The sequence below is a fragment of the Ischnura elegans genome, chromosome 4, assembly GCF_921293095.1.
Source record: "Ischnura elegans chromosome 4, ioIscEleg1.1, whole genome shotgun sequence".
Classification (NCBI taxonomy): domain Eukaryota; kingdom Metazoa; phylum Arthropoda; class Insecta; order Odonata; family Coenagrionidae; genus Ischnura; species Ischnura elegans.
Genome location: NC_060249.1, coordinates 124,000,836 through 124,013,964, shown reverse-complemented (window position 1 = coordinate 124,013,964; position 13,129 = coordinate 124,000,836). Strand labels below are relative to the sequence as shown.

Here is a 13,129-nt window from a genome sequence, read left to right as displayed (position 1 = left end):
GACATCTGGGTAAAGCCGTCTGTGCGCCCGTAGCAGTTTTTTAAAACTTTCGATTTTGTGTATTATATTCGTCGATATAGATCCCCCACTGATTATAATTTATTTCCCCTGAAATTCGTTTCGCTCTGCCATCAGCGCCAGAGTGGCGACCTCTGTAAATCGATTTAAATACGCGACGGGTGACATGATTGAAGACTACCTACACGAGTAACAACTCTTTTATAATACCTTTTGCTCTCGTGTCCTTGGACGGAATTCGATTCAGGGCAAACTGAAATTACACGGGCCCGCACAACCGCTTCTCTAGTTTCATAGTTGGCCAAGGACGGCGGTGGCGGCGGGAGTTAGGCACTGCTGCCCGTGAAACTCTATCCGCTCCGAAGCCTCCAAGCATCGCGCGTCGAGGCCTAAACTTCCACTGCCTAGCAAACATTACACACTCGCGAGCAAACATTACACTACGCGCCCACAACCCCACCCCCCGATCTAGCGCACCGCATTTAGACGACTCGAAGCTTCGCCCCAGTTTACAGCAACTCCTGCAGTCTGGCCGTCGTGTCTGGAGCATCTGTCCCCAATGACTACCTTGCCTTACACACAAAATAACTACATTCATGCCACGAATATTACATAAGAGGATTCTTCAGTTGGCTGCATACAATTGAAAGCTTGTAATACATAAGGGTACATCCGCCACTTTGCTTCTTTATTAGATGGAATCTTCTTCAGTTTGTTATCCAGAGCTTTACACTAGAGTTTTTCCATATACCATAGTGTGGGGATTCTAGCAATTAGCAAGTTGATACTGCACAAAAACCCTTATGAATGTCTAAGGGCTAAGCTTATATACATTATCAGATGCCAACAAAAAAAGAAAGGAAATGGCACTTACACCCTTACTGAATTACGAGTCTTCAATCATGTCACCCATGGCGCATTTAAATCGAATTACAAAAGTCGCTAATCTATCGCTGACGACAGAGCGAAATGAATTTCAGGGAGAAATGAATAATGATCGGTGGCGGATCTATGGGGGAGGGGAGGGGGGGAGGGGAAGGGGGGGGGAGGGGGGAGGGGCTAAAGCCCATTGGGTCGACACATGCACTGCATAAAATCGAAATTTTTGGAAGTTGCCACTTTATACAAAAGTATTTAGTTTTATTTTCCGATATATTTACCTACTTCGACGATTTTAAATGCAAATTACCTAAACTTAGGGCCTAATTTACACTGCTTTGGTATGTTACAATCCATACGAAGACCCAGAGAGGAGATAAGGGGGGCTATTATATCTATCCTTGTATCCCTTGTGTATCGCCACTGATGAAGATAAAATGGATCGGTCGTGTAAGTAACGAGTGCTAAGAAGAGTGGGAGGAAAGAGAAGTCTTCCAAAAACCTTAAAGAGAATGCGGGACAACTTAGTTAGCCATGATGGCCTGATGAAGACAATCGTAAAGAGACAGGGGGAAGGGAAGAAGGGCAAGGGACGGTCCCGAATGAGTTACATGGTACAGATTATAAAGGACGTAAAAGAGAAGATAATACGTCATAACGAAAAGGCTAGATGATAGGAGAGCTAGATGGAGAGCTGCTTCGAACCAACCTTAGGATTATTGACTTGTGCTAATGATGATTCCTCGCGAATGCAAACGCTCTATTGCAGTGGCGCCGACTCCATGGGGCCTGAAGGGTCCCGAGCCCCCTCAAAATTTCGTTACAGATGTGAGGAAAAAATGTGTCAGGCTTGTCGATTTCCCCCGTTGTGTCCAGATATTGAGATTCGAGTTATCAGGGTTCTAATGTTGATCGTATGACTCTTCTAAAATGCTTAAAAAACTTAAAACTCACCACTTATAAAATTTCTCGGGGCAAGATCCCCGGTTTGGGCCCCCCAATATTTTTTGCGAGTCGGCATCCCTGCTCTATTGGAAATATTGAAAATAATGGATTGCTCTCCAATCATCGCCGGGCTCAGGACAATTTTGAAACCCGATTAAAAAGCGAATCACGGCAACACAAATCAAGCTTCTGAGGGAGGGAATATTGCCTCATTTGTATGGATACTCCCTCTGGCTCTTGTTTATATTATTCCTCCGAGGGACAGTGTGGGAACGAATGAATGAATGAATGGATTGGACGATGTCACCACCGGCGCGCATTCGAGCGGGAAGTGTGTCACGACACAACAGCGACGTATGCTCACTGCGAGAGGGAGGGAGGTCGCGTGTGAGAGACTATGTATATGTAATAGGACAGAGAAGAGGCAAGCGTTCTCTTGCCTCAGGCGGGACGAAGATAAGCCCCCCCCTCCCCTCTTCCACAGCCCCCTTCCCACGGGACAACAGCACACTATTGCCACCTATGCGCGATCGCGAACATTGCTGCCAACTTACCCGAGTCGGCCCGAAAGACTGCCTCCCGCTTTCGAAAAATATTATCCATCCGATCGTGTAATATTCAGTTATTTCCCGGCGGACATATGAGATACATTCTTCTCGCGTTTTTCACCGGGTCAGATCTTCTACAACCAGAACAGAGAGGCAGTCACTTCCCCCCCAACCACTTGTAACTTCTCGAAAATTTGAAAATATAAGGCTTTATGGTGACTTGACATTGTTGACATCGCGTCAACGATATCGGAAATTCTAATTTCGGTTACCAACATCCATATATTTCAGTGATTAATGCATAATAATTTTACACCATCGCTCTATTTACACTATCGCTCCTGGTGCTCTACTTTTCAGCTACTTTAGTACTACTCTCTCATACTCTACAGCTTAATTAGCGACCTATTCTAGTCGAATCGAGCGTATTTTTTCTTTCAGATCTAGGATTTCGTTTAAGAAATCGAACTTGATATTCTATTTCTGTCGGTGTTGTCCCAACACACCATCATAGTTTTGGATATATACTGGTGGTTGTTTTACTGAAATCCTTTACTGACCTTAGTTGCATCAATGAAGGTTGAGAGATAGATCCAAAGAGATCGTGAAGACATGTTTCTCCATTAATCACCTAGGAAGCCCAAGTAATAATTGCTCTAACGTTTTGTACTTGTTTTCTGCTGGGAAGAGGCCGCACGCGATCCCAGCAGATTCAAGGAATTGAAAGGGATAGTTCCTTAGGATGGCCGGGGATCGAACAAGGAGAGGTAATACACCCCTTTACAACCCATCCCGGCATCGAAAGCATGCAAATTTTCCCATTATTTGACTCCAGAACTGTCTAACAGTATCTCCTCTCCTTAATGTCTTCTCAACAAGGACACTATTTAACCAGCTTAACAAACACAATTTAAAAATAATGTATGAATATCTAAAAGGCACATGCCTACGCATTTAGACGTATTATCAGTGAAAGGCACTGTGTGCCATCATGTGTTGATTGACCACGAGTGTTTGTGAGGCCACGGAATGTAGCAAGCCCACTCCTCCAAAAACAACGACCGTAATCCACCCCTGTCAGCTGCCTACGTTATCCGGAGTCTGATTCCAGAATTATCCATCGAAACGCAGCAGCATAAAACGGATGGCGGAAAACCCAGGAGGAATTTAATCCATCAGATCAATTTCACTTGAAACCACTCTTCGCGTCTTGTTCCATCTCCTGTGGTTTTACGAGTAACGTCGTAAAATATTGCAATCACAGTTTTCTTTCCCTAATCACTGTGGGGAGCGCGGTAGCGTAGTAGATAGAGCAATTGGCTACTGATAGAGGAGTTGCAAGTTCAAAGCCCGGGAGAGGCCTTCGGACACTCCAAATCAAAATCCCCTTGCCCTAAATCTGCGATGTTCACATGCCTCTGGCCTAGTACGGGGTGATCTCTACCTTCGCCTAACAAAACCTACCTTCGCGTTGTATCCCTGAATGAGTAACTTTCATTCAAAATAATGATTGTTCACAGCCATAGCAAAATTAGCTGAAAAATCTCTATCAATAACTTCCAACAGAACTTTTTCTGAAGTGTGAGCACAGAAGTTTTTTCTCGTGATGTCTTAAAAATACCCATCACATATTGAAACACTATTTTTATGACTGGACTGTGTTGGTAAATAATGAGATTCGGACATGACATGATATAATTAGGGCCGAGATTTAATTAGGAAGGGTAGGCATTAAATATCTGAAAATTAAATGCAACTTTATCTGAAATAATAATTTAATTTTTCGATAAATTTCAATTTAAAAATGAACTGCTTAGATTTTAGTCATTCATAAAAACATATTTTCCGACGTTTTGGATGTTTATTTTCCGTTTTCAAGGCTTTACTATATGAAAAGATGAGAGGTACATTAATTACAAAAGGTGTCAAGCATTAAACATTACTTTTACCGCGAAAGTATCCAATAACACATAACAAATGGATGTAAACTTTTAAGAACAAATTAAGAAAATTGATGCGACAAAAGTTTTATGTTTAGTTTGCTTTTTTAGTTGCTATGGTATCTGTTTCAACATTAACGAGAGGTCAAGAATTAAAAATATATATAATTTTAAAATGAAATTTTGACGAAAAAAATGAATACGGTTATTGAAATTCGTTTCATTTCCTTGACCTGCACGCGAAAATGTGTTCCGCGCAGCTAAAGCGGTCGTCCTTACATTCCAATTTGTCGCGCCGTCGCGTCGCGCCACGGCTGGACCAAGTGGTTTCGACTTAAGCCCGCCAGAGCGCAGCAGCGGGCGCCTGCGAGCGGCGCGGCGGCGTCGGATGAGTCGCATTGTCTCCGTCAGTTGTCGTCGCCTGAGGGTCGCATTCGCGTTTCTTTGTCTCGTCCAAGCGGGCATTAAAGGAGCGCCTGATTGCCTGAGGCTCCCATTGAGCGCGAGGGAGAGCACAACCACAAAGGGAAAAATATCCCCTCGCAACGGAAACGAAACAAATGAAAAGATTTGCCCGCACCGCCTTTGCCTGCTCGCAGCGCTCGGAATATCATTCATAACGGGGAGCTCATTTCTCCCCCCTTCGGCATTTCAAATACAAAATTGTAGCCTATGTGAAAATTATCACGCTAATCATACAGATAATCCGTTCTTATTGGTCGGTACCAGTTATACGAACAGCAGATTAAAATATTTGGAAAATAAAGATATTATCCGAACAAATCGCTCGCGGAATTGATTTTTTTTACATTTTCAAACATGTTCATGCTAATTTCAATTTGATGTCATAACTTCTACATTATTGCTAATTGGATTAAAAAATAGACGCAGTGCGTCGTAGTCGCGAGGTGAAATTTGCATTGCCTCTCATTAAGCCGTCTCGAAAGAAGGAAATCATTTAGGGTTTGATATACTTTGCAATCCACGTCGGTTGCAATTATCTCATTGTTCAAAAAGGTCGTCTTTGGTTTGTTAAAAGAACGAACTAAACCCAAAACTTTTCTTGAATTAAAATCCTCAGTTAAATAAAGCATTATGAATTACGTGCATTTATAATGCAATTTATAATTTAAAATAAAGGTAGAAGACTTATACAATCAAAACAAAATATAAAAAAAACATAGACGAAATATACCTACTGCCAAAGAGAGTTATTTTACCTGAATATATTCAATCATTCATTCCATTTTGCTTTTATTAATTGCCGACTTATCTAAGGCGTTAAACTCTGGGAAATGCACATAACACTAGGGAAATAAAAAACTGCAGAAAAAAAACAGAGAGGATTTTGAGCAGTTCCGTGCCCTGTAACCACTGCAGGCCTATTATTTTTAAACCTACGCATCCTCGCCATATACAGCCTCTTTGCATTTCGCAGCATTTTTCACACAAAACAAAACTTATAAACAAGTCCCATTCATTCTTACATCCACTCTCATGACACCACATCAAAAAAATAACCTGAATAGCAAATACTATAGGCTATTAAAGGTCAAAAATCAGTCTGATAACTTGAGGTTAAACGTCTTCTAAAAAAACCTTGTCTAGCAAAGCCTGCACAATGAGCACTAAAAGTTTAAAATATTTACTGTAAAAATGGGTACGTGACAATCCATTATATATTAAACTCAATTGCAGCATGCTTTCAGTCGGACTTTTCAAAGGCTGTGTTTTGTCGTAATATATGTGTTTTAAATGTTATGTAAATGTGTTGTAACCAATAATTGATAACATTTGTGAGGGCTTCCCCACACCACGGATGATGAAATATTGCTATTATTTTTAGCAATGAATGAGAACGAGTTACTTAGCTACATTATTATTTCATCGGAAATGTTTACATGGATGACGGCATACCGATGAATTTATTTATTTTTTTAGGCCGTAATAAGGCCTTTTACAATAACTAAGCCTAAGAAACCTTCCTGATTTACCCGAACCTTCCGTCAATCACGATTTTCAGCGCTCCCTCACCCATTCTCAAACTCTGTCATCTTTAGTGTCAAGTTAAGCATGGTTTATTCTCCCTGAAGAGCCACATGTTCACCCTAAGACTTACGAAAATCGAAAAAAAAAAACAAAAATACAAAGGTCATACAGGGAAAACGTCCGTTCCGATTCATCATCGCTTTCAAATGTGAGAAGACCATTAATCAAGACCACCACGTTTGGACGCTACAAATGACTTTTTTCAAGCCCTGCTGCTACTCCACTAATCTGATTCATAGACGAATTTTACCCAAACAGCTATAAGGAGATCTCCGTTTCCCCAGAAACTGAAAGAAAAATAGGACACGACCATATCTAATGCCTAGAGTGCCCTCCACTTTAACATCGGATTCTGGTTAATCTATTTTAATTAGGTATCATTTTTGGAGAGGAGCGTAGAAGCCTTTTAGGTAGAGTAGGTGATTGCTGACCAAGAGTCCGGGTTCCAATCCCCCATGAAGCCTTCGTACACCTCTCAAAAATAATCCTGAAAGTGTTAGGTGGCCCAGGGAAAGGAACTTGTCTTCCTACCCTGAGTGTGTGAGTTTCCAAACGGCAAACGGCTTTGAATTAATTCGGGGTGAGCTCTACCATCACATAACCACACAAACCTTCGGGTCGAATCACTGAGTGAATGATGATTCTTGGAAAATTGCACTTGTCTCTTCAACCTCATTGCGTTGGAATGGGGTCGTTCATTAAAAAAAAGATCATTAAGGAATTTGGCTGACGGAAGAGAAAGAATTCGGCGAAAATAATTTCTTCCTCATTCATCCATTCTCTCACAAGTTCAAAATAAAAACCGCAATAGGTGTCGCCTATTTTTCATAGTTGTCGGTGATGTCGGTGGAATTGTTACGCCAGCGTATCAATGCGTGACTTGGAAGGACTTTCTCATACCTAAAAAGACTGCTAAAAACGACAGTAACTCTAAATTAACGCCTTTCGAAAAAATCGCCTGAGGACATGCTTTAGATAGAAATGTCGTGCATTCTATGATTGTTTTTACTCCACATTAATACAATTATTACCCTCTTCACTCAACGGTTCGCCAAAGAAAATAATCGTTAAGATTCGAATAAAATGCAAGCATCGAGTTATCAAAATATAATCAGGGTTCCCACTCTACCTACATCATAAAATTCACGCTTTTTTTCTCCATGTTTTCACGGTCTAAATGTCGTCAAATTCGCGGTTTGTAGATAGGGCATTTTAGGCAGAAATATTGATCACGTAACTATCATCGGCCGCACATTAACTAAAAATGTAACGAACGCGACAGATGCCTTGAATGCAAACGCAGCAATGAAAGTGCTATCTCTTTAATGACGTCACCTATCGTAAGAAAAATCCAGGTCCGGCTAAAAGGGTGTGAGTGGGAAAATGGAGAGAGCAGGGTGGCAGGGAAGTGAAGAAGTGCCTGATCTTTTGCCAGGGTTAATGTCTTCCAATCGCAGGCTTAAGGTCAATGTGCTGTCATGGCACACACGGGCCAATACATAACTGCGCTTCGAATACACGTGTGCAGGTAAATGCGTGGGCAGTATCTGCACGTGACTCGGCCTTGAAACATGATCGAAGCATCGATTTTTCTTTTAATCTGTCAATCGTAATTCTATAATCAAGTTTGAGAGATTATTAAGGTTTTAATGACGAAACCACGGCTTTTTCCAGGATTTTTCACGGTAGACGAAATTCGCGGCCTATTCACGGTTTTAAGGTTTTTACGATTGAGTGTAAACCCTGATAATACAGGAAAATGTCCGACTAGTAGCATTAACATACTTCAATCATCGCCACGCTGCGGATATTTTTGAAAACCGATTAAAAAGCGACCTAAGTGACAACAGAAATCAACCTTCATTGGGATGGAATGGGGTCTCCACTATGTAGTTTCCTTGGTATTAACGCATATTACAATAAAAAACAGGTCCTACCTGAGCACGATGACCTTGAAGACGGGTCCGGCGAGGCCCTTGATGATGGCCGAAGCGTTGAGATGGCAGCGACCGTGCAGGAAGACACCGTTCACCTAAGGAATAGATAGTCACCAGTCAGCAATTGCACACAATGCAGATTCATTATATAAATAAAATAAAATATTCCATACTCTTCAAGTTGCGCAAATATATGTCTCACACAATCACCACAATACAGTTTTTTGGTATATCCATTTGAATAACTTGCAATTTCTAACTCTTATGAAACATTTAAAATTAATGAGAATGACTTTATATTTCTTTATCAATTAACAATAATGAGTATAAATGAAGAAGCAATTAATTTTTCTTATTATTTTAAAATGCTAAAGTCGTGAAACGAAATATTCTCATTATTGTGAATATATTTGGAAAAATAAAGTCATTTTTATTATTTTAAAATTATACGTAAATTCAGCTAAGTCACTTCATAGAAGACAGAAGTTTAAAAAAAATTAAAAAGACGATCAGTTTTGATAAACAGTATCGTATTCCAGTTTGGTACTGAAGCAGGTCCTGATTAATTTCTCAAAAATCTCTACCACCACTGGGATTTGAACCCGGATCGACTTGGTGGGAAGCCAACGCCCTAGCCTTCTCACCAACCGGATCTCCACAAGTATTTAGCATATTCCTACTTCATTGAATCCAAGGAACTACCCAAAACCCTTAATAATTACGGGATATGCCACAAAATAATTCTAAGATGCCTTTAGGAGGAACATCTGATTGCCTAAATCTGCTTAAACGGGTTGCCTGAACAGATATTTTGTTGCCAATTCGAACGCATCAAAAAACCCTACATTATGTCAAATCAGCCATATATTTCGTTTGCATAATTCTGTAAGTTAAATAGTGCCTTTTAAATACAGACATTACGAAATATACACACAAAATATATATAATTTATATACATACGAGTACAAAAATGGAATGTCCTAGGATGGGTGCTAATGAAGTACCCTAAGAAGAAAGTGAAAGTGAAGAAATACGCAAGCGCGAAGAGATTAGCTGAATGAAGAAGTGGAGAGCTGCGTCGAACCTATATGCATGAATGGAATGCTCTAAAACCTTCATAATTACGGAAATTGAGTCTCGACTCGATACCTCGTTCGTTGAAATAGAGGATTCAAACGACCCCAAGAAGTCTCCCTCCAACCCAATGAGTGTTTTCAATTATCCCAGGCTTACCGCCACAACTATCATTGGAGGAATACGTGCAGAGTCTTAAGGGGACGAATAAAAAACAATAACTAAGTTTTAATTGGTAGAATTTTTCAATTACGATGTCAGGAGAACACATAAACTTATGTTTTTCCAAACTTTAATCAAACTTACATCTATCTCGGTTTCAACGAGTAACACACATTTCCTACATTACCAAGTGAATGTCGGCTACCCTTTGAAATATATGTACGTGTAAGTTTGAAGGAAGTGTGGAAAATTAGAAACATTTGAGAATACTTCTATCATAATTAAGCGGACACATCGTTTCCAGTTGACGGGTCTCATTCCCTTTTTGTATAACTTATTAAAAGCACATGTGTTGATATTTCCAACGCATATACAGAAGATCCTTGTTCACATTTGCCTGAGTCTCATATTTAAAAATTATACCTCAGCATTTTCATGACGGTATACAGGGTGTCCCATTTATCTTAACCGCCCGAAATAACTTTACTATGTTTTCATTTGTTTACTGTCAACGTCAGCAAGTGGAGTAGTTCCAATGCCCTCGCACCTGCACTACGCGCTAGTGAGTCTGTCATTTTTCATAACACTGTATTTATGTTAATGGTCCACTGTGCTACATTTTTTAATAACTCTTTAGGAGAGGAAATGAATTGCCGAACAAAAAATATAGGGTGCCATTTAAAAAAGACATACCGCTGTTCGTATCTTTGAAAATAACAAAGCTACAAGGAAGGCAATCATGCTGATTAATGTCCCCCTGACAGCTAATGAACATTTGCTTGACACATTTTTGAATTCGCATCTGGACAAAAATTTATTTCCGGTGGTCAAGATAAATGGGACACCCTGTATACTGAGGAATCCCTAAGAAGAGTTAGATAGCAGAGAAGCCTTATGAAAGCCTCGATAAGGAGACGGAACAACCCTTCATCTGGGATTTGAACCCCAGACCCTAAGGTCAGTATCCATGAGCTCTACCCACTAACCTACCACGCTCCCTCTCTTCATAATTTCCCCTCTTAGAGTAATATGGATGAGTCCCTAATTTGGAGAGTAAAGACGCCGATATTTGATACAAGTCTAAAGTTACTATATATTCAAACCTACAGAAGGAGACCTCGTGGAAGTTTTTTATAATAATATTGAAGGCAAATACAGGTGTGTAAACATTAGCTGACAGGAGTATTGAGTGGAAAGCTGCGTCACACCAATCTTATTGTTGTAAACAGTTGATGACGATGATGATATTTTATATTTGAGACACGGAAAAATGTTAACCAATATCTATTAAATGTACATTGAACATTTTAAGATGATTTCTTTAGTTCTACAGGAGAAATCACAACAAAGACTAATACGCGCACGAGAAAGAGAGATGCGTCTGCTTAAAGACACTCGGGAGGCCACCGAGGCACGGATAGTTTTTGTTTACGATGAAAGTAAAGCAAAGCGCAAGAATATCATTTAAAAAACTGATTAAAAAATAAAAAGATATTAAAATGGTAGTGGAATATCAGATCATTCAAGAATATCGTCATGAGGTCGATTCATAAAATACCCGCTGTCTACTTACATCAAATTATAATCGATAAGTCTTTATCATCGAAATGTAGAACTCAGTCAACTTGAATTTCAGATAACTCGTAGAAAAAAGGAAGGCAATGAAATCTTTTCGATATAATCACCCCATAGTTGATAATGGCAAAATATTCAAATGAATTTCATTAACAACACGATTTACAAGATTTTTATACGCCTCGGGGTCTTTCTGAAAATATCATCTCCGTTCACTCTAAAGAAAAACTCATTTCATAACTGAAATGTAATCCCCGGCATTCAACCAGAGAACTCATTCTCGCTACATTCACGGGAAATGAACGGAGTAGGAATGTTTTCTCGTGAATGACAGTCAAATGGACTCAAATCAAAATTCTCGGAGAAAAACTAGCCAGAGCCGAAGAGAGAAACCTTTACGATAAGCTCTGAAGGATTTGTGAAAATAAAAAAAAGAAATCCATGCACAATCTCCGCTACTTAACGAGAAAATTTGACGCGGTCCACTGGTGGAAGCAAGAATCGATTTGAAAAGATGGAGAAAAACGGCAACGCTGCATTTTCTTTTCTTTTTTTTTAACATCACGTCTGCTCGGTTGGAAGGAATCGCACTGGATGTTCGAAAGGAGTTCATTGACTGGGTGCATTTCTTTGAGCGATCTCAGATATATGGAGAAAGATTCCCGCCAGCAAAGACGTTCATATTTTCTGATTTTAGTCTTCAGCCGCTACACATTCAACTGCATTGGGAGTGATCTCGCGGAAGTAGCTCATTTGAATATTGATATTCTATACTTTTTCACAAAGCTATTGTCAACAAACAACTTTCCTTTCAGTCTTCCCCAATAATTTTCCGAGTTACTTCATTAATTAAATTCTAAATTGATGGTCACCCAACGATTTAGTTTTCCCACCTAAGATGAAATATGGTCTCCTGTATTAAATAATAGAATTAAATTATTTTATTTACATGATTATTATTTTAATTTTTGTGAGAAATTAGTTTTTTAATCCCTCTAAAGAGGTTGGTCCAGAAAAGGAAGACTTGTTTGAGGAAGAAGAAGAAGATTTATTTGACACAGCTCTAAACGCAGTTCTCCTATAAGCCAATCTTTTCACACCTACGTATTTATATTCTTTCACATTCTTCTTCATCTATTCCATATATTACATTGGGGGTCGCCCTTTTTCCGTTCTTACCATCTATCTGTCCCTCGATGATTGACTTCATCAGGCCATCATGTCTCAAGATGTGGCCTATTAGATTGTCCCAACTTCTTATCGAGGCTTTCATTAGGTTTCTCTTCTCTCCTACTCTTCTTAGGACTTCCCCGTTAATTACTCGGTCAATACATTTGATCCTCATCATTCTTCTTGAGCCCCAAATTTCGAAACACTTAACCGTTTATTTCTCGGCAGCTGTCATTGTCCATGCATCACCTCTGTATACTCCAAGTGTAAGTTCTGAAAAATTGTTTTCTCACTTCGAACCTTAAAGTTCCCGCTTCTTTTTCTTTTCTTTCCTTGCTATTCCATTGATAATTTCTTTTGGAAAAATTAGTGGCTCAAAAACACAAGGATTGAATTATCCAAACTCTCTGTAGTTTCTAAAACATCGCCTTCACGGCCAATGCTAAGTCAAGACGCCATAGAATTCGGATTGGAATGCCTATGTCTAACGCGAGGATAAAGCATTGATTGAAGGAGAGGACATACGACTTTTTATACACGATTTTCTAACTCTGTAATAGAGATATATAGTAGTATATTATATAATTTATATATAATCTTTTTACCGAGATTAAAACTTTAACATTATGTAGTGCTTTGTTATTTTTTAAGTAACATATTTTCCTCAACGATACGTATAAAAGAGGAAGTCTGCGTTTTTATCCTATATATATTTCCATACTTCTGCGAGTATTTCAACCGCGACCTTTGCGTCGCTTCCTCATCACCGTTAGTTACGTCACGTCATACGTACAACTTCTGCGATTGGACATCCTGACGGGTAGGCACACAT

General features: G+C 39.5%; 1 protein-coding gene across 5 annotated transcripts in view; it reads right to left on the bottom strand.

The window, feature by feature from the left end:
* Positions 1-13,129, bottom strand: part of LOC124158011 (inaD-like protein) — a 211,335-nt gene that overhangs the window by 80,893 nt on the left and 117,313 nt on the right. For all 5 annotated transcript variants that reach the window (XM_046533155.1, XM_046533158.1, XM_046533157.1 and 2 more), the window contains one exon: positions 8,317-8,411. In XM_046533155.1, the coding sequence (XP_046389111.1) occupies positions 8,317-8,411 (95 nt within the window). The remainder of the gene's footprint in view (positions 1-8,316; positions 8,412-13,129) is intronic.